This window comes from Mauremys reevesii, linkage group 4, assembly GCF_016161935.1.
Source record: "Mauremys reevesii isolate NIE-2019 linkage group 4, ASM1616193v1, whole genome shotgun sequence".
NCBI classification, from domain to species: domain Eukaryota; kingdom Metazoa; phylum Chordata; order Testudines; family Geoemydidae; genus Mauremys; species Mauremys reevesii.
The window spans coordinates 41767993-41790905 of NC_052626.1; the positions used below are offsets into that span (position 1 = coordinate 41767993).

At 45.8% G+C, this 22913-nt stretch overlaps 1 protein-coding gene across 10 annotated transcripts in view; it reads right to left on the bottom strand.

Moving 5' to 3' along the window:
- Positions 1–6451: 6451 nt before the first annotated feature.
- The window catches only part of TTLL5 (tubulin tyrosine ligase like 5), a 235835-nt gene continuing 219373 nt past the window's right edge, over positions 6452–22913 (bottom strand). For all 10 annotated transcript variants that reach the window (XM_039536715.1, XM_039536717.1, XM_039536716.1 and 7 more), the window contains one exon: positions 6452–7048. Coding sequence is in view for 2 of the 10 variants with exons in the window: in XM_039536720.1 (XP_039392654.1) it covers positions 7008–7048 (41 nt within the window). In the remaining 8 variants the exon portion in view is untranslated. The remainder of the gene's footprint in view (positions 7049–22913) is intronic.

Genomic DNA, 22913 nt, shown 5'->3' on the forward strand with positions numbered 1-22913 from the left:
AGTTCCTGGCTCTCAATCTGGCCCGCAGACCACTAGACCCTCATCTCTCCGCCTCCTATCTGGGGAGCTGCTTCCTGGAATGGCAGGCTGAGTCAAGAGTGGCATGGATGACTTAGTGGTTAAATCATAGGCCTCAGAGTGTGACAAACTGGCTTGTATTCTAACACTGATTTGCCATGCGGTCAAAGACAAGTCATCTCCCCTCTCTGGGACTCAGCTTCCCTGTATGTAAATGGCGATTGGGGAGAGGGCTGTTTGGTTACAGATCAGCTGTGAGATAACCCAGCAGCACTTGGTTAATGGCAGGTTGAATAGCTTCCTGAGCCCAGTACCAAGAGCAGGTTGTTTCAGAACACTGGGGCTGGGGAAGGAGGGCAAAGGCAGAAAGCTGTTCCCCCTGTGGTCTGCTACAATGGGGAAAGCAAGTGTGGACTGTAGGAAAGCAGATAGAAGCAGTGGCTCCTCACTACCTGTACTGAATACACACCTAATAACTCCCCCACCAGGAGCAAACCTAGGTAGGCTCAAAGGATATCAACATAATCACTTATCTCAATGTAGCAAACGCTGCGCTCAGAAACATATAAGAGAGGAAGAAAGGAGTACTCTGCACTGCCATATGGGAGACCACTGGTATGATTATATGTGGCAGCCCCTTGTTTCTCAGGTTGGGAGTGCTCTACAGTAGCATACAAAAGACCTAGGTCTGAATCTCGGTGCCATGCAACTCTGGTTGCAATGTTCTCCACTGTTACACAGGGGAACTACCTAACTTATTGCACTAATAGAAGGCACTCAGCTACTATGGCAATGAGTATGATATATGAACCATTACAGAAAAAAATGTTGTCCTAGACCCTTGCTCTCTGTGCTGACTGTGCTCTCCACTGGCCCTAGCTATTCAACAGGCACCTGGGAAACCAGTGGACCATCCCCAACCCCTGTGTGAATTTGAGTGTGCTGCTTCCCCTATTCTGGTTTCCTGCCAACAGACTTCAGTGCACAAAGGAAATGAGATTACCTAGAAGAAAAAAGGAATAAGGGGCACACACCATTCGCACAAACCTTTGTTTCACTGAAAACAGTATCAGCTTTGCTCCAACTCACTAAGTTTCAGGTCTCTCTCACTTTTCTCTGTGTTGCATTTGACGTCTTCCATTCTTCAAGTTCATAAATCCCTTTCTGTACTTTCTGACTGCCACTAAACTGTCTTGTGTCTGCCTGAGGTACTCATCCCATCAGAGGCAGAGAATAAAGGGGGCCTCCAGCCATCACTTGGACTGCAAACCGAAACAGCCATGGCCTCCCAGGGGAGCTCACTGTTGTCAATGGTTTGTGATGACAGATTTTGATGGTGGAGCTGGGTTCTCAATGCAGGACAGATTCCATAGCACTGGGAGAGCTGGAGACAATTCTGGGGTCGGTTTCACTGTACAGAAATGTTCCTCGCTTATTAAAAGGATATCTGCAACATGTAGCTCCTGGAATCTGTATTAAGGGGCTCACCTCTCTCCATCACTGCTCCACAGGTGATGTCAGGCAGAAGAATGGCTCAGAAAAATTCAAGAGGTCACTGCTGCTAGAGCACAAGGAACCCACAAGGGTGACATCCTCAATCCACACACAATGCAGAACAACAGTAACTGAGAAGGCTGACAAGAGCTCCAGGCACCCATATTAATGATCTTTACATAGCAGCAACAATTAGACAAATTAGGGAGGGAAAAACATATTCTTTGACTCAAAAAAACATGTTAGAATTTTAAATTGGAGCCTTAGAATGGGTTACCCAAAAGGTGAATAAAATGAGTCACTAATATGCACCCTATGATGCTTAATAAAGGAGCAGCTGGGCTTCCAGGTGGCTGCTTTGCAAATCTCTTCTATAGTATCCACTTTTTCTCCTGGAAGCAATCTGAGCCCTCGCCCAATGGACGTTTACAAAGTACCCCTTCTCAGAGTGATGCCTCAAGAACAGGGGAACAAATCCATGGAGAAGTCAATACTTCACAAGCTGCTTTGCATTTCTGTATTGCTACAGAACCCACAGAAGGAATCAGCTAATCTGAAAAACTTTTGTCTTTTCTAGGTAAAATGTGAGAGGCTTCAGGTCATGCTGCATGAATGTAGGATCCTTTCTTTGTCACATCCTGAGTTGCTCTGAAGGAAAGGAGACAAGGGACACCTTTTGCTCAGTGTGAAAGCTGGGATTTGTCTGGGGAATGCAGCTGAGCACAAGAAGAAAAGCAGCAAATTAAAAATTGCATCAAATGGTTGTGATTTCTCCTAATCTTCTATCTGATGGAATTGCAATTGAAAATGCCACCTGTGTCCACAGATTTAAAAGGAGAATGGCACTGTATTCTGGACCATCTTGGGCTCCTCCAGGGAGGTGGATTGCATGGAATTTGGACTTCAGTTGCTTGGCTGCTTTTAGAACACTCCTAAGTAGAGGATGTTGCACAAGGAAGGTGTTAGATCCGAGAGAACTAAAACACAGCAGCCAGGTCTTTTCAGGTACTAGGGCTTTTCTTTAGGCTGCACTGGAAAAAATATTTTAAAATCAGGTATTTAGCACCCAGAGAGGGAACTAACTGTATTAGTAACTCATAAGGAGAAAGCTTTTCAGACTAGGTTGTACTTGCCATTGGTTGCTTGTGTTAGAGACTTAAGAAGGACATTAATGTCTGAGTCAGGGAGAACTTGGCACTTCAGCGTCAATCTCACAAGCTATATCCATAAGAGAAGGATGTTCTTAGCATCGTGAATCAGTTCCTATTGATTATGAAATGAAGAGTCCAGGGCTTGGCTAAGGACAGTTGCACACACAGGTTGTTCCATGGTTAACCTGGAATTATGAGAATCCACTTAATCTTGTCCTTTTGTACTTTTCTCAGCACCTGGGGAATGAGGGGGAAAGGAGGGAAGGTTCACAGCAGGCTGCAATTTCAGGGAACAAAGAATGTGTCTATCCCTAGTGCAGGAGGCCCCTATATCTGCGGCAGAACTGAGGCACTTTACAGCTGTGGCTTGTGGCAAACGTGTATTATTAGAATTTCCCACATCCTGCACATCTGGTGAAATACTTGTGAATTGAAGCTCCATTCCCTGTGATGTATGCTGGAACTGCCGAGCCAAATTGCTCTGATGCTGACTTTCTCAGCTATGTGGACTGCTGTGAATGTCACAAGATTCTCTTCTGCCCATTTCAGAGTGGGTAAGAGAAGAGCTACAATGTTTCCCCGCCCCCATACATGTGGTAAGACACCACCACAGTATTGTCTAAATGGACTGATGCAAAAAGTGTAATGTAGAATGGCTTGTGATGCAGAAGTAGCAGGTGAACTGCTTTCATTTCCAGTCTGCTCCTATGAAGATGCTTCTGGTTCTTTGAGCACTTATCTGGTTCATACAAACTCTCTTGGCAAGGAAACTGGCACCTGTCATTACAATGGTCCAGGCAGGATGTGAGCATGAAAATCCCTTGAGAAAAGTAGCAGGCGTGTCTCACCAGAGCAGAGATTTCCTGACATTCTTCTGGAAGGGTTTTCTTCTGCAGAAAATGAAATTAGTCCTATTGTGAGAGCAGAAGAAAGTAAAGATTTGCTGTGAGCCAAGGAGCTGCAGGACAGTATGGTACTTAGAGGATGTCTTGGTCACTAGTGAAACAATATTCTAAAGCCTTTCATGAGACAAACATTTGTGGGCTTTCTAAGTGATGAAACAGGCTTGTAAAGGGACAAGATCCTCTGATAGTTCCAGAGTGTGCTCAATGATTTATGATAAAGCCCATGGGTGAAAGAAAATAACATTTTCTGAACCACAACCAGAGCCTTTGGAAGAGATGGACTTACCAACTATCTAAATATGACAGCACTTGATCTCCTTACCAGTGAAGGGCACCTGCTACTATACTATATTATTACCATTTATTATTTGTATTGCAATAATACCCAAATACCTCAATTAGAATCTGGACTCCTTTGTGCTAAGTGTTGTACAAACACATAGAAAGACACAACCCGTGTCTTGAAGAGCAGGAAATGAGTGTAACACTAATAGAAAGGAAGGAGAGGTAGGACAAAGGAAATGGTGATAAAATCTGACTGTAGCATACCTTAGCAATAAGCATGATGTGATGCATCATTTTAAAGTAATTTTTATTTTTTACTAATTCCAACTGCCTTCAACCCAGCATCATTAGTTGGCTACAATCAGAATCTTTGTGAAAATTTGCAGAGCCACAATTTATGGCAGCACCTGCTGCTATTTTCATTCCTAGGTATTTCTCATGAGATGCTTGTGATAGGTATATGGAGACATGAGTCTGTGGATGCTAAGAATTCTCCAGCTGATATTAGGCCAAAGAGATTCCATCTTGAATTTCTGGTACTAGAAACAAGAGAGAAAAGGCTTTCATCAAACTGTCCTTAACAGACAGGAAGAGGTGAGGTGCTGGGTACATTTGCTTACATCATCTCCTTTTTGAAAGGTCAGAGGCATAAGGAGAGAACGTTTCTTGGGCGTGAGGAAAGTGAGGCAAATTCTGTTAACCGTTTGAAATGATGGAAGGAACTCATTTGTCTGGTATTTTCCCTGTCTGAGGAACTAGTTAATTCTATCTCCAAAGGAATCTGGGGACATGGCTGCAGGAAGTCAGTAACTTGATTTGTTAGTATAAGGATTTGCCCAAAGACTTACTCCTTCCCTTTGGTAGCTATTGTAGTATCCAAGCTGTGGAAATTAGGTCAGTAAAGGTGTTATGTTCCACTAAAGAAGTTTGTTGGCTTTGGGGTAGAAGTGTACTGAGCTTAGGAACCTGTCTTTTCTTTGCTTTCTTTAAGGCCAATTCCATTTTTTGTCTGAACAGGTCAGATACAGAAGTTGCCCCTTCCCAAGGAACATCATTCTTCTTAGAGAACACTGCACTCTTGGCATGGATTTTTAGTGAGGAGGCCCAGATATTACTCTTCTCCTTAGGGAGTCTATCTGATTCACTGAATATAACCACAAAGTTTTCTCACCAGGGTCTCCCCAAACATAAGTGAATCTTCCCTTTAGATTGAAAACAATGGGTAAAACACTTTTTGTAAATGTCAGGAATATTCTTTCACTTTAACAGGAGGGAAAGAATACTCTGACCAGCTCAGAGCCTTGACCACCACCTCCAGGTCTGTGGCTCATGTACTACACATTAAAACTCCTCAGGGAGGCAATTTCAGAGTCAGAATCTGATTCTGAAGAGGATGAAGAACTTTCTCCTCCTCCACAGAGACACCAAGGGAGATGGACTTGGATTTCTCTTTGGCTTCTCAGGGAAGGAAGATCTGTCGGGCTTCCTTACGTGAGCGCTGGGCTCTCTGCTTTGTTTGTGAGGGTTTCTTGCTCTTGTGGTGTTTAGTAGAGGACTAACCTCTATGGTTAGGGTGAGTGGCAGGGAAGCTATAGAGATTCTGATTTCCCTGAGGCCTAACTGAGGTAGCCTGCTAGCTTCTGATCAGAAATTAAACAGGCAGAGAAGGGAAGGGTCACTCTAGGCTCTGCAGCCAGTTAATATGGGAGCTGGAAGTCTGTTTTCACACATTACTGGCACATGCCATCTGCTGCTGCCAGTGGCCATTGCAGATACAGCAGTTGATGTGGACCCTCTTACTTATCTTTGTTTTTCCATTTTTCCAGGCATTGCCTGAGGGGTGAACATCAGCAACTTCTCCTCACTAAGGCAGAGTGGAAACCAGGTCCTGAGAGCACTAGCAGCAGGGACCCCAAGTAGCAGGAAGACTTCTTTCTTCTGATATATCCTTCATCCTGTCCATCACTTGTCTGCCAGTCACCTGAGGAGGACCTAGTAGCACTGATTACTGGAACTGCAGTGTGTACTGCAGGAATGATAGGGAGGCAAATGTAACCAGGAAGGAGAGAGACCAGATCCTAGCAGCCTGTTCAGTGTGGGGTCCACTATAAACAGTAGGAGCCTGTGTGTTGCTCGGGAACATGGTCTGTTATAATTGTTCCATTTGGCTGTTTGATAGGAGAAAGAATATGGAAAATATGTGAAAATCTTGTTGGTTATTTAATGAACCTAGAAACTGAGCAGGGCCTGAAGATATTTGCTCTGTATTTTAGGGAGCAGTGGGTTTTCAACCCTATGCAATCTCCAGCTGCTGATGCACTCCTCTAATGCAGGCAGAGTTATCTTCATAGCATTAGCCAAACTTTGACTGGAGTGGTGCAACAAGCCCCTGCTGCAGCTGATAGAAGCCACCTGTCCCTTGGGCTTCAGATCTGGTTCTAGAAACATCAGCCAATCATGAAAAAGTTTAGAAAGCAGAAATAAATGGGAGGAGAAAGTAAAATACAAAAATAAGCCACACCAAATACAAACCTCCAGCAATGAAACAACATGACATTACAGTCAGATTTTAAAATAACTGAAAATATAAACCATACAAACAAAATGAAATTACTTTATTCAAACTGAGTATTTCCATGGCTTCCTGCCAAAATTCAAGATGGCAGCCAAAGAGGATGTCTCTCGTCACATGGTCTGTTTGTCTTCTGTCATTGGTTGTCATATGGTGTGAGCAGTGCTCATAGAGGGAAGAGAACTGTGTCTGTTACAGGACTAGGATGGGCTGAAATGGCTGAGTGGATGAGGCTTCATCTTCAAACTTGGACCTTGGGAAGCACTATGCAGACAGCTAGAGGACCTCTGTCTTATGTGAGTGTCTCTATGGCTGGTGGGTGGAAGGTGGTGTGGGAGAGGAGAAGGAATCCTGGGGGCTCAGTGGCAGAAGCTCTGAGAGGGAATGGTGGCCCTCAGCTCGGAGCCTTACCACCAGTTCCCACAGACATGTAACTTCTCTCCTCTCCTCAGAGAGTTCTTTGGAATGTGCAGCAGGGCCTCACTGTCAACCTCATCTGGGTGTTAAAGGGATGGTGGTGTGATGCGCAGTCACTGCTGCTTCATCCCTTGCCTAGCACTCAGGAGCGGTGCACTGGGCTTCTCACCTGGTGCTCAGGGTTAATCCATCACTGCGAGCAGGAGCTGGAAAAGACACAAAGCAAAGCCTGTGAGTGACCTCAGAGGGGCATTCAGAGTGTAAAACACCACTGCACTGACCCAGTGGATGTAGAAGTAATTAGCACTAGAAATTTGGAACTTCCTGTCAGACTGCAAACCACACGTACACCTGTATATTTAGGAAATCAGTTTACTCCTAGATTTGAACAACACTTGTTGGGAGCTGTGTTTATTAAAAATAAATGTACTTGGAACCAGAATGCCAATTATGTGCACTTGGACTGGTTACTGGTCCAGAAATCTGCATCCAGCATCCTATTGTCCCTCTGTATTCACCTGCTATATTAATGCCAGTGCAATGGAAGGGAAATGAAGTCACACAAGCCATCCATCCAATCTCGGCACTCATCCTCCTGCTCCACAGAGACTCCCTTGCCTCTCTTTTTGCATGTAACCCTGTAACACAAGTAGCCCTTCCACATATACTAACATGAGCTCATATTTCACGAGTTCTTTGTGCCTGGATGTCTTGAAGGCTCATGCAGGGAGGGGCATTCCTAGGCATATGTGGAAATTGATGAGTCACTTTCTTCAGAGCGACCACTGGGCACTACTGCAATACAAATATTAAACAATCTAAGTAAATCCATGGGGCATTCCCCTTTCAGGCTGTTGCTGGCCTGTTCACCATCCTCAAATGGGTGCTGGGTGATAAAGAGGGAGAGATTTCTTGTTAGCAAAAGGAACCTTAGAAATAGGCTTGGAATTAGATTGTCTCAATCCCCAGACTATGATGATTGAGTCTTTTTGCTCAAAAGATTCATGGGACTGAGTTACCATGTATAACAGACTGAATCCCTTTATCCTCCACTTCCCAGGAGTTGTTAGAACACAAGTCTGTCTGGCTATGATTCCAGGTACTACCATGTCCTCCATGACTGTAACATCTGAGCACTTCATAAACATTAATGAATTTATCCTCAGAGCACTTCTGTGCAACAAGGAAGTTGCATCTCCATTTCATGGATAGGGCACTGAAGCACAAAGGACATGTGATTTGCCTAAGATAACACAGTGAGTCTGTGGCAGAGCTAGGAAACCAAATCTCTTGAATTCTAGTCTTAAACGTAAGACCTTCCTCCTTCCTACATGGTACCCTAGAAACTCATCTCTCTTGGCTCCATGCAGAGGGACTTTCCAATCCTACAGCGTTGCCCATGCTTCCCTTGGTAACATACAGCTTGAATCTGAAAGGAGGTAAATTGACAGACAATATATATATCCTAGAGTGGATGACATTAGCAAACAGGGAGAGCTGACAAGTGAAGACCAACCTGCCCCCTTCCCCACCTTTTCTGGGCACAAGTCCAGTTTGGCTTACTGGACTATGTAGGCTCGAGAAAGCAACAGCACCATGTCACAAAACCCTACCTAGGTAGGTAACACAAAAGGGCTGCCCACAGCTGCAAGCATTTGAGTGAAATCTCCCTGCATGAAAAGGCTAGTGAGCAGCCTCACTAGGAAGGAGAGACAGGCTTGGGGAGGCCAGTGTGACCCCTACTGTCTGCCCCATGCCACAGAGAAGACAGAGATTTACCTTCCCATCCAACACCACTACAAAGTCCCTGTGCTCTGGATAAACCCAGATCTGTTTTCCCTTATTCACCCCCACTCTGGCACTTCGAGTGCAGAAGGTGAGGGTCTGCAAGGATTCTAAAAATTAATACTGGCCACCCCTGGCTGGTATTAAACTCCCAAGGTTTTAGCTTTTCTCTGACCTTGGATGAGTAGATGCTGCCACCACCCAAGTGCAACCCCCCCACACTTCTTTGAACCCAGGAAGGTGCACTTGGAAATTCCTTCCTGTCGGGTACCCTCAAGCTCTTTCACCCCCCCTCCGGGGAAGAGCTGAGAAAGAAAACAAAGGAAACTTGCTGTTGCCAACAGCTAATTAAACAACATATGCACAAACCTCTTAGGACACAAAACCCCAATCCTGTTCTTAAAAACTTAGTCTTTTCGCTAGGTCTTAAAAAAACAATTACAAAAATTAAGCATCAAGATAGCTCTCTTGAGGTTCAGCTTAAAGGTTACAAGCAAAACAAAAGCATTTGGGGGTTAGCACAGAGGCGTCCACAAGCCGATAAGAAATAAAAGAAATAACCCTAATCGCATCTTCCTAGACATTCCTGATCTACCTACATATCTGGTGTTCATGAGTAGTTCTAGGTATGATTTGATGATTTTTCATACCTGGTTTAAAGCTTTTTACAGCATAGTTTCAATCCTGTCCCTGCTTTGTTCCCTCTCTCCGGAGAACAGCAACAGACAGAGAAAGGGGAAGTTTTTCCCCAATTTAAAAAAGTTCTAGACCTCCCATTGGCTCTTTTGGTCAGGTGCCCATTCCCCCCCTTTTTTTTTTTTAAACCTATGGGCTTTTTTAACCCTTTACAGGTAAAGCAAGTAGAGAACAGCTACTAACAGGGATTTTATAGCTAACTGGCTGGATTAATGTCCATAAAAGGGAGCCCTCCTCCCCCGCACTTCATTTATCACAACTACTAAGTTCTTGTGCTCTATATAAACCCAGATCTGTTTCCCCTTATTCATCTCCCCACTCCCCAGGTTGTTTGCTGTAGTTGCTTCTCCCTGCTCTGGCTCTGTCCTTCCCTCCTTCAATTTCCATGAGTCTTGCCACACTCTCAACCTATTCACCCTAATTTTTTGGCCTGTATTTCTCTACTGCAAACCAAGAGTAAATCAATGCCACAAAAAGACATCCAGTTCAGTGGAGGGGCAGAGTCAATTCCTGTATTGGTAGCAAGGTACCAAAGGACCACGTACAATACAGTAGAAGTAAGAGAAAGTTACTCACCCTGTGCAGTAACTGAGGTTCTTTGAGATGGTTCTCAAAGAACCTCAGTTACTGCACAGGGTGAGTAACTTTAGGTGATTCTCTGCTCCTCCACTTTAGGTGATTCTCTGCTCCTGCACTTGTAATTGTAGATTTTTAGTAACAGTGCCTGATTGGGTCACACATGCACGGTCTCCATCTTGCACTGCCTCAGGCAATTATATAGCGCTCTGTGATCAACCCTCCCTGGATTCCTTCTCTACTGCAGAGCCTCTAGTGCGAACAAACTCCAAAGTAGAGGGGAGGAAGGAGGGTAGTGAAGCACCCACGGGGACAACCATCTCGAAGAACCTCAGTTACTGCACAGGATGAGTAATCTTCTCTTCTTCATTGAGGAGTGTCCCTGTGGGTGTTCCACTTTAGGTGACTGTAGAGCAGTGCCCCTCTGTGGAAGGGAGGGGCTTCAGAGTTGCATGGCGGTTGATAAAACCGTAAGTCCAAGTAGAGTTTCTGATGCCGAATGTGCTCTATGGTATAGTGTTGTGTGAACGTATGGACTGTTGCCCAGGTGGCCACTTTGCAGATGTCCATTATAGGCACATTATCGAGGAAGGCTATTGACGTAGAGAGTGCTCTGGTAGAATAAGTGTGGGTCCCTGGTTGGGGTTGTATCTGATGATGGCAATAGCAAAAGTCAATGCAGCCGGGGATCCATTTTGACAGCCTTTGTTTGGGTCTGGTGTCTCCCTTAGATCGTTCTGTAATGGAAGAAATCACTTTGGTGACTTTCTGAAAGACTCTGTCCTCTCAATGTAAAAAGCTAGTGCCCTATGGGTGTCTAGGGTATGAAGTGTTGCTTCTTGTTTGTTCGCATTAATTATTTGGGAAAACGGGAGATGAATGGGATGATTCAAATGAACAATTAAACTATTTTAGGTAGAAACTTGGGGTGTGGTCGTAGGGTAACTTTATTTTTGAAAAATATTGTGTATGGGGGATGTGCTATGAGGTCCTCCAGTTCTCCCACTCACTGGGTGGATGTGATAGTGACAAGGAAGGCCAACTTCATCAAGAGGTAGAGAAGTGAGCATGTTGCTAATGGTTCAAAAGGGGGCCCCATAAGGCATTGAAGCACCAGATTGAGGTCCCATGATGGAGTGGGGGCTCATATTTCTGCATAGAGGTTATGAAGACCCTAGAGAGAATGTTTAATGGTAGGGTGGGCGAACACTGAGAACTCGTCCACTTTGTGGAATGCCGTGACTGCCCCAAGGTGTACTCTGATGGAGTTCATCGAGAAACCCAATTTCTTGAGTTCCACTATGTAATGCAATACCACTATTAAAGGAGAGGTAGTTGCCATAGTTTACCTATACTGCCATCATGTATAGAATCTCTTCCATTTGTGAAGGTAGGTATACCAGGTAGTAGACCTTCTGCTGTTTAAAAGAATGTCCCTTATCTTCTCCTAACAGTCATTTCATTGTCTTGGAACCATGGAGTAGCCATGCCTTCAGGTGGAGTTCTGCTAGGTTCTGATGGTAGACCCGGCCCACACCCAGAGACAGGACATAAGATAGAAGTGGAAGAGTGTGTGGTGGCACACAGCCATCTTCAGGAGGTAAGGAAACCAAGTTTGCCTGGGCCACATGGAGGCTATCAAGATGATTTTGGAGTTGTCAGTCCTTATCTTGTGTATGATCCTGGCTAGGAGAGAGGTTGGAGGGAAAGCATATTGTAGATGTGTATCCCATTTGAGGAGAAAAGCATCACCAAGAGATCATGGTCTCAGTCCCGCTCTGGAGCAGAAGTAAGGGCACTTGGCTGGTTTTTCGCAAAGAGATCTATAGTTGGGAATCCAACTTTTATAAAACACATACAAGTAGCATTGTCTGTCAGCACTTTTATAGCCTTGTCCTTGATCAAGGGTAGGAAGTGTGAACATATATTGTGGACTGCAGATGAACTCCAGTCTCTGAATGGATGTGAACGTTGATTTTTGTTTGTTTATCTGTAGACTCAGCTGTGTGAAAGAGCTACTGTCTTTTGGATAGTCCCATCATTGGAATATGGATTGTGAGGCTCTGTTGTTCAGTTCCCATTCATGATACTGGGAAAATTGTCTGCTCAATATGTCTACTGTCGTGTTCTGGTAACCGGGGAGGTAGGATGCTGAAATGTGTATGTTGTGGTTTATGCACCAGTTCCAAAACTTTATGGCCTTTGTGCATAGGGAGTGAGAGCGGGATCCTCCCTGTCAATTTATATAGAACATACAGGTGATGTTTTCGGTCACCATGTGTTTTGTTCTTTATCAATGGGAGGAAGTGAAGACAGGCGTTGTGAACCGCACATAGTTTGAGGAGGTTGATGTATAATTGAACAGCATAGAAGACCATCTCCCTTAAATTGTATGCTGATCCAGGTGGGCGCCCCAGCCAATCAAGGCATATGTTGTAATTAGCATGGATGCTAGATCCTGGTGAAAGAGGACCCCTGAACATACATTGTCTGGTTGTGTCCACCAGTGTAGGAATTCCTTGATTTTTGGTGGCATTGTGAGGCTCCTGTTCAAGTAAGCAGGTATGTGCCAGTATCTGTGGCCTATTCATGACTACTGAGATAAGGTTGGTCAGTGTCATGAATCTGTTAATCAGTAATGATGCCCTGGCCTCTATGGCATCTAGGTGGACTCTGATGAAGTCCAGTTGTTGTACCGGAAATAGGATTGATTTTTGTTCATTTATCTGTAACCCTAAATTCTGGAAGAGATGGATTGTCCTTTGAGTGATTTCGATTGTTTCTGATCGAGTGGGGCCTTTGAGTAGGCAGTCGTCCAGATATGGAAATATTATAATCCCTTGTTTGCGCAAATGTGTTGCCACTACCACAAGGGTTTGAGAAGACTCTCGGTGCAATGGAAAGGCCAAATGATAGAACTCTGTATTGGTAGTGGTCACTTCCCACTGTGAACTGGAGGAACCTTCTGTGAGTGGGATGTATGGTGATGTGGAAGTAGGTGTCTTGTAGGTCGAGGGTTGAGAACCAGTCCCCCCTTTCCAGTGCTGGTATTACTGTGGTCATTGTGACCACCTTGAATCTGGGGGCTCGTACAAACTTGTTGAACTCTCTGAGATCTAGAATGGGTCTCCGTTTTTCTTCTGGGTTAAGAAGTAATAGGAGTAGAATCCCTTCCTCTTGTGTTGTGTAGGAACTAGTTCCACGGCACCTAACTAAAGAAGATGGTTGTGATGGGTTGGATCACAGAAACCCCCTGGGAGCTGCCACCTGATGTGCCAAGACTACTTCTATCCCTGCTTTCCCTACCAGCTCAGGACCCCAGCACCCTGTCTTGCTGAGCCAGACACTCCCGTCTGCTCCAACAAAGACCCAGGGTCTGAATTATTTGCCCCAAAGCTGCAGGTTTACCTGAAAGCATCTAACAGAAGTGTTCCTGTCTTTAACACTCAGATGCCCAACTCCCAATGGGGTCTAAACCCAAATAAATCAATTTTACCCTGTATAAAGCTTATACAGGGTAAACTCATAAATTGTTCGCCCTCTATAACACTGATAGAGAGATATGCACGGCTGTTTGCTCCCCCAGGTATTAATACATACTCTGGGTCAATTAATAAGTAAAAAGTGATTTTATTAAATACAGAAAGTAGGATTTAAGTGGTTCCAAGTAGTATCAGACAGAACAAAGTAAGTCACCAAGCAAAATAAAATAAAATGTGCAAATCTATGTCTAATCAAACTGAATACAGATAATCTCACCCTCAGAGATGCTTCAGTAAGTTTTTTCCTCAGACTGGACACCTTCCAGGCCTGGGCACAATTCTTTCCCCTGGTACAGCTCTTGTTCCAGCTCAGGTGGTAGCTAGGGGATTCTTCATGATGGCTCCTCTCTCCCCTTTGTTCTGTTTCACCCCTTTATACATCTTTTGCATAAGGCGGGAATTCTTTGTCCCTCTCTGGGTTTCCACCCCTCCTTCTCAATGGAAAGACACCAGGTTAAAGATGGATTCCAGTTCAGGGGACATGATCACATGTCATTGCAGGACTTCATTGCCCACTTGCCTGCACACACATATACAGGAAAACTTATAGGTAAAAACACACCCATCTGCAGACAATTGTCCTGGTTAATGGGAGTCATCAAGAGTCCAAACCACCATTAATGGCCCACACTTTGCATAATTACAATTGGCCATCAGAGTTATATTTTATATTTCTAGTTTCAGATACAAGAGTGGTACATTTATACAAATAGGTAGATCACACTCAGTAGATTATAAGCTCTGTAAAGATACCTTACAAGAGACCTTTTGCACAAAGCATATTCCAGTTACATTATATTCACTTATTGGCATATTTTTTTATAAAATTATATAGACTGCAACATCACAATGGTTTACTTCTTGTTGTAGCAGATGCTCATGAGAAGGGTCCCTGAAGAGGGACGGGGAGGGCAGTAGGGTGTGTGAGCAGGAGGTGAAAGGGATAGCATAGCCTCATCTTACGATCTCTAAAATCCATTGGTCCATAGTGCTTGATGCCCAGACATGGTAAAAAAGGCGTAATCACTGGCCAAAGACCTGGTTGGTATTCACGCTGTCAGGTGAGGGAGGTCATCTAGACCTCAACCAAATTTTCAAAATTGTTGCTTGACTGATGTGGATTATGACGTAGAGGACTGGGTTTGAGATGCTCTATGTCTCTGTGACCTTTGTCTGTGCCTTTAGGGGTCGTATAGTCGTTGCTGTTTGTGTGGGAACAAGGAGTCTCTGCTGCGCTGATATGACTGGTAACGTCTCTGTTTCATCGCAAGTGTATATATCCTGAGTGTATGGAGAGTCACTTGGGAATCTTTCATCGAGGGGAGGATCTCATTGGTTTTGGCAGAGAAAAGTTTTTCTCTGTAGAATGGAAGATCTTCCACTTTTACTTAAGAACATAACATAAGAACGGCCATACTGGGTCAGACCAAAGGTCCATCTAGCCCAGTATCCTGTCTTCCGACAGTGGCCAATGCCAGGTGCTTCAGAAGGAATGAACAGAACAGGTAATCATCAAGTGATCTATCTCCTGTCACCCATTCCCAGCTTCTGGAAAACAGAGGCTAGGGACACCATTTCTGCCCATCCTGGCTAATAGTCACTGATGGACCTATCCTCCATGAATTTATCTATTCAGACATCTTTCAGAATTCCTGAGGATTGCAGCCATGATGTCTTGCACATTACCACGCCTTGACATCTCCCTGTGTGGACTGGGAGGGTTAGGATACCGTTGGCAGTACGCTGCCATGGATCCCAGTAAGGACACTGTGGTGGAAATGGCATAGGTGGCGGCATCCAAGGGTGTACGTACCATTCTTGAGTTTCAGGTCTGGAGTGGTATTCCTGGTGTTCTGGTGGACCTGGACTGGTAGCTGTGTGGATAGGCAAGGAGTGATGGAAGGAGTAGATTTCCCCTTCATCATCATCATCCTCGTCTCTGGATAAAGGAGGAGCTGATTTGGGTGGTGTGGTATGTTGGCATGGTACTGCGTGTGATGGAGTAAGGTCGGTGCCGAGGAGACCAGATCTTTATGGCGGAGAAACTGCTGCAGTACCAAGAACATCAGTACCAAGGAGGATGTTGTCGGCAATACCAATGGCTTTACCACAGTTGTCAGTGCCGAGGGTCATACACCATGCGCTGTGGAGGCAGAAGGTGGAGGCATAGACTATAGCGCTGCTGAGATGCTTGGTGCCACATGTTTGAGCGGCTCCAGCAATACCAAGGCAGGGAAGGTAGGTTTCCCTTTTTGCCTTTTTCTGAGCCAACCCGCTTAGGATCTTTTGCTTGAGCAGTACCCATGGTACCAGATGGTCCTGCTACTTCCAAGATGGATGGCTCTCGGTGCAGTTGGTACCGACGTGGTCTGACAGGTCGGGAAATCTCTCTTTTTGGTGGGTTCTCGTGATAGTGATGTGAGAGCCCATTTCTTTGTTGCCTTTTGGGGGGAGGTGCTCCTTCCTCTGGGAGGGTAGTGGGGAACGTCTTTCCAACACTGTCATTGGAGATTGTTGTCCAAGAGGGGTTTGTGATCCAGGATTGGATGCCGGGCACAGAGACTTCTCCATCATGATGAGTTTTAACTGTAGGTCTCTCGCCTTCCTGGCATAGGCTTTTAAATTGTGGCAGTGGGAGCACTTTTGTGAAATGCATGTCTCACCAAGAGAGCGGACACACTGTGAATGCCTGTCCAACACCATGACTGACGGCCAGCAAGTAAGACAATGTTTAAACCCCATGGAACTGACCAGGCCTCCTAGAATAGGGTTTCTCCCAGGAGGGACGGTAACTATACTATGCTAAAAGGTATACTAATAACTAGAACTAAAACTCCTAAGATAAGAATATTTTTAAGAAAAGAAAAATAAATGGGGAAGAGGTAGTGTAGTTAACTATGAACTAACTAACTAACTGGGTTATGAACTGGTACCCTAAAGTTGGAACTAGACTAAAGAGAAAGTTCAGAGGTGCTGCCAAGTACTCCATCTCAAGCCGAGGGCAGTAGAGAAGGAACGAAGGGCGCAGGGGTTTGGTCGCACAATGCTATGTAACCGCCAGAAGTAGTGCAAGATGGAGAAAGCACGTGTGAGACCCAACCAGGTACTGCTACTAAAAATCTCCGATTACACGCGCAAGGGCAGGAGCAGAGGAAGCTCCCTAAAAGGGGGGGAGGTAGCGGTGCCCGAACTGTTGCCCTGCTCCCCATGCCATCCCTTCGCTTGAGGCCCACCCCCACGCTGCCCCTTCTCCCTGAGCCACCGCCCTCAAGCTGCCCATTCCCCGAGGCCCCACCCCTGTGCTGCCTCTTCCCCTGAGGCCCTGCTCACGTGCTGCCTCTTTTTCCCAAGACCCCGCCCCCCGCTCGCTCCTCTCCGCCCCCTCCCCCTCACAACTAGTAAAAAAGTGCCTTCCCACTTTTAAAAGTGATGGGACCATGGTCCCCCACCCCACCCATTCTGGTGCCCCTGCACAGGGGCGCAGCTTCACCTAAAGTGGAGCACTTACAGGGACATTCCTCAAAGAAGAACCGGGGGATCATATGAGTTCTCCAAATCTTTGCACGATTGATCCTGAAGGGCATTTCCAAAAAGGTGAGATCATGGGTAGAGTCCCCACCACCTCAAAACTGAGAACTGACAGAGCTCAGCCAGCTGCAGGGCAACCTTCCCCCTCGCCAGTCCCCCACACCATTCTTATTCTGAAGGCTCAAACAAGAGGTCACTGCCTCTCCAGCTTACAAGTTTTCTTCTAGGCTCCTACAGTTCAGGCTGGGTTCCAAGTCAGCTTTCAACAGGAGACCTGATTTAAGAGACCATCCCCTCCTCCCTCTCCTATTTTCCCAGCCCCATGTCTGCTTTCAGCAGACCTGAAATGCTCCCCAGGCTTGGACTGGCCTCTTATTAGCATTCAACCAGGAGATAACAGGAAACAGCTTCTTCCTCTCATAAAACAAAAGGCAGGAGAAGTGCAAGAGGCAGACCATTCTCACAAGTTTAGGAATAAGTGTATTTTTGTTTAATTAGAAGTGAGCACAGCCCCATAGATCTAGCTGAGAGGTGACGGCTGAGTTTGACATCCTGTTAACATCATCTGAGGAGGGCTTAGAAAAATGCTGCCTTCAGAAAGGAGCTTTAGATTATGTTGGGATTAATGAGAGTTTCCCATACGACTCAGATAGGTGGATAAACACAGAAACAATTGTAATCATGCATCGTTGTTTAGTTTTAGAGCTCCAAGTTCATTGTGAAGCTACTATAATGTACATGGGTAGGGCCTCTGATGTCTGCTCACTAATAGTTACAGAGTCACTCTGCCCTCCTTCTCCATGCAACAATGTGAAACAGACTAAGAGAAAAGGTGTTATACTACCACCTCACTCTCTTCTGGTCCCTCTGCACTGGTATTAGGGGCTCAGTCTCTGCACTGCTCTGGGCCAATAATCCCACAACTACTGTACCAGAATCAACAGTGACTCTGGCTCTCCATCTGCCATCTTTTCATGCCTGTGGGAGTCAGCTGCTTCTCTATGGCCCTGAGATTGTAGGAAGGGGACTGGGGGGAGGGAGGGGGCCCTGGATAGTTTTGGGATGCTTCAGATGACAATGGTTTTAGGAGGATATTTCTTGGAACAGATGTGAAACCAAATACTTGCAATCACAGCAGACCTCCATCTACTCAAAAAGGGAAACGTAACAGTGGGATTCACCTCCCCTCACCACATCAAGCCTTGCTTCTTTCCAAATTCCTATGATACAGGGCAGATCGTGTTTCCTGCTAATCCCCTTTTGGCAGCGCTACAGGAAGGGAGCACTATAGGAAGGGCAGAAAGAGGTGCTCACAGAATGTCATAACCATTGGTGGCACAGGCTGTGCGCAGGATGGAGGGTTCTGCTGGAGGAGCTTTGGTCTATGTGGAAGATGCTGGGGTTCTGACCACTGCTCCCTCTAAGCAGTTCAGTAAGTTTATCAGATAGCTAGCCTGTTCTGAAAGGATTTATGGGGATGTGTTTGCATTAGTATATTCCTGTGCTAGGGTTAGTGGTGAGGTGTCATCAGAAGCAGTTCGCTGGTGCCATGAGGTATTTCACACCCTGAGCAGCCAGGCCAGTCTGAAGCGAAGGTCACTCGAGGTGCCCATTTGAAGTTACTTTTCAAAGTCAAAACCACATGTGCAGTCAGTCACAGAAACAAGAGAAAGCCAGAAGGGTGGCAATGAAGAGTGGAATTAATGGGATTAGTGGTATGGAGGAGAGGAATCAGCGACAAAGTGTGGAAACCCGAGTGAGTCCTGTTCCCAGCTGCTACTGCTGAAGGATTTGGACAGATTCAGCTGGTCTGACCACACTGACTGTAACTGTAGCCAAGGTTCCCCTGGGGGCTGTGTTATCAACATAAAAATAAATACATTGGTGCTCAACAACCCACCGCCTCCTCAGGCTAGAGAGAAGCCTGAGAGAAGCTGAGGGATCCTGGAAAGGGCAGCAGCTGGGAATCCCACCTTACTGCAGCAAATGCCTGAGTGACTGATACAGGCTGTGCACACTAGCCTCACCATTTATGCTACATTTCCTGTCCTTGTCCTCTATGGTCCCAGGGAACTGGGACCCACTACCTAGTGATACGAGAATCTCCCACCTCCAGGACAGTTTCTGTATCTATACCTGGGCAAATAATGTGCAATAATTTTTAAATTAATCTGCATCTGTTTTGTTCACACCCTTTTTGTATTTGTCTGAAAGTTTTTCATTAGCACAAATGCTAGTGTAAAGTGAATTTTAAGCTTGCACATTTGAATACCTGAGGAAAGCAATTTTAAAACTCATTTTCCCTGAATATGCACACAAGAAACTGGATGATAAGGTGACACTCATCCAATCAGGGAGCAGATAAAGTGCCATGTGTGAATTATGTGGCCAACCCCTACTAAGCAACTCAACTCCAATTTCATATTTCATGTAGCAAGTCATAAATGAAATTCATGGAAAATGTCGTCAAATAATTCTGGATAATAAAAAAACCCAAAAACCTGAGAAAATCATCATCTGCCTGTTGATTTTCTGCAAACTAAAAAATTCTGGGGCTGAGCTACACTGATCACTGATTCTGAAGAATCAAACAATAGTCACTAAAGGTGCCTTCTCTCACAACCAGCAGCAAGAAGACTCCATCCTCTCTTCTAAAACACCTGGTCATAGTGGTCCACGCATTCATCACCTTCAGGCTAGACAGCTGTACTTCTCTCTTCCTCAACCTCAGGGCCGGCTCCAGACCCCAGCGCGCCAAGCGCACGCTTGGGGCGGCATTTTGCCGGCAGGGCGGCAGGCGGGTCCGGCGGATCTTCCGTAGTCATGCCTGCGGGAGGTTCACCAGAGCCGCAGGACCAGCGAACCTCCCGCAGGCATGACTGCGGACGGTTCGCTGGTCCCGCAGCTGGGGTGGACCTCCCGCAGGCATGCCTGCGGATGCTCCACTGGAGCCACGGGACCAGCGAACCCTCGGCAGCTGCGGGAGATCCACTGGAGCCGCCTGACCAGGGAACCGTGCACAGTCATGCCTGCGGGAGGTCCGCTGGTCCCGCGGCTCCGGTGCACCTCCCGCAGGCATGACTGCTTGGGGCGGCCAAATTCCTAGAGCCGCCCCTGCTCAACCTAAAGAAGAAATTTATGAAGAAACTACTGATGATGTACCGGATAGCAGTCTGTCTCCTAAATGGATTAGGCCCATGACAGCATATCATGCCAGTACCCCTCAACCAGCATTAGCTCCCCGTGCACTTAGGGATCCAATTCAAAGCCCTCAGTGAGATGGGTGCATTTTATTTCAAAGACTGACTGTCCTTCAGGAGTCCCCCCCATGCAGCTGGATACCTCTGGCACTCAGATATTCACAGCTGGAGCCAGATGAATTTCTATAGTAGATAGATAATTAACACCATTGGACAACCTCCTGGTATAATTATTAAGCCCAGATACAGATGAGAGTCACAGAAGGCAGAGTTTTCTCCTCAGCAGGCCTGAGACCCTGGGACACCCTCCCAAAAGAGATCAGGAAGAGTCCTTCCCTTTCAGCTTCAGGCTGCACTGTAATATTCACTTCTTCCCTACAGCATTTCCCTAAGAACCAGAATCAAAGGAAACTAGACTATATGTCAAGGTTCAAGTTTTAACCTAGACCAGGGGAAAGAAGTGACATTTGTGCCTGAATCAGGAGCCATGAGTACCCCCAAAGTAGGACAGAAAACCAACTACTCTTTACTTCTCCCAACCCAGCTGTTCTCAATGTAGTTTTAATTCCCTCTTGGCAGCCACTTGCTAACATCACCAATCTAAGAGTTAACAGAATAATACTCTGTGATTATTAACCAGCCTGACTGATAAATGTGCAACTTCTGTCAGAACTGGAGCCGGACATACCTCTGCCCTGGTTTTATACAACACTGAGTTTTGTTTGTAACTCCTTGTATTGTTATTGTGTTATATACATTTATGTCAAGACACTCAGAGCCCTAGATGGGTGTTCTTTGGTTTGGAGCTTTTACAATAAAAATAAGTAAAATAAAACTCTCTTTCTCAGACACTCAAAGGTTGGGAGCAGCAGGACAGAAACATGAGAAGAGATGAAGGGGAAACCACCAACATCCCACTGGGATAGAAATGGATCATGGGTGACTCCGATTGGACCCCTAAAACCGATCAGCTTAGTAGGTGTCCTGGCAGCATCCCCTCCACAAGGCATACACTGAGCATCATGTTGAAATGAAGGGTAAATTGCCCTTTCAGATCTCTTCTGTATTGAGACTCTTGCTTCTGATTAAGTATCTGTAAAAATCTCTCTCAGTAATAGAGAAGCTGGCCAGGAACTGCTGTTCTGGTCTTATAATAGTACCCTTCACCCTCCCGTCTTCTCCCTGAAACTTCTGCCTTGTGTTGCCACTTTCAGCATGGATGAATAATGAATAAAGAAGTGTGTAACTTTGTAGCTGGCTGGAGACCTTCCTCAGTGCTGCAGTGCTACCTGCCTCCTTGCCTGTGTTCAGATGCTAAAAATTCCAGGGGGGAAAAAAAGATACCTTTTATACCAGGGAAACCTCTTTTTCTTGAGATAGGCACAGAACAATTGATAATTTCAGGTACGGTGTCTCTACAAAGGGGTGGAAAGTAAAACATTAAGATATGGCAAAGAGTGTGCCCCACATGCCTGATATTGTTAGTTTCTTTAATTGGAAACCATTACTGAATGAACAGGCCCTCAGAGGTGACTGGCTCAAATTGAGTAACAAACTGACTAGCCCATAGCCTTGTGGCTTCATCATCTGCACACAACCAGCTTGAACACTGTGCCTGCCACAAAGGCCATTCCTGGAATTGAACAGACCCACCATAAACTTCAGGCCATTCACTCAGCAAGCAACAGCCAGGCAGCCAGGCAGCCTCAGGAGGGTGGGATTGCTCTTCTTCATCCTGGCTGATTACTTTGCTAGCACACAGTGTGTTGTTAAATTCCACTAGGGAGAAAATAGCAGAGGAATAGTTTTCTCTAGGGACCCTCAGTCTAAGGCAGGGTGAATCTAAACCTGGTTCATATAGAGGGACTAAAGTTTTCTCCAGTGGAACTGGTAATGTTGTAATGGTTGCCCATATGATCTGATTTTCAGAGTTCCGGGGCACCCACTACTTCCATTAAAGTTAATGTGGGGGAGGGGGCGAGAAGCAGGTTGCGGATGTACAACACCTGAGAAAATCAGAGGAACTAGAGGTTAAGATTCCTAATCTGAATTTGTTGCTTGGCTCAGAACCTGGGTAGTGTTGTCACAGCAGAAGTGACACTCACCTTGCTCTCTGATCTACCATCACGAGTTCAAGTCAGGCTCACAGCATCCATAAAAAACAGTTACTCACCTTTTGTAACTGTTCTTCGAGATGTGTTGCTCATGTCCATTTCATTGTAGGTGTGAGTGCTCGCTACATGCACTGGTGTCCGTAGGGGATTGGCTCTGGCACCCTCTGGAACAGTGAGCATATGTGCCGGTATAGGGGCGCCACCGGCCCCCTCCCTCCCTCAGTTCCTTCTTGCCGGAACTCCGACAGAGGGAAAGGAGGGTGGGTCATGGAATGGACATGAGCAACATATCTAGAAGAACAACAGTTACGAAAGGTGAGTAACCGTTTTTTCTTTGAGTGCTTGCTCAATGTCCATTCGATTGTAGATGACTCCCAAGCAGTACCTTCAGAGGTGGGTAGAAGTTCACAGATGTGTTGACTGCAAAGCTCTGTCAAATCCAGCATCATCCCTGGCTTGCCCTCACCCAGATGGCGTAATGCATCACCAAAGTGTGTACCGATGACCAGGTCACGGCTTTACAGATGTCCTGGATGGGGACATGGGCCAGGAAGGCAGCCGAAGACACCTGATCCTTAGTAGAGTGAGCCTTCACTATCGGTGGAGGCACTGCCTGTGTCAACTCGTAAC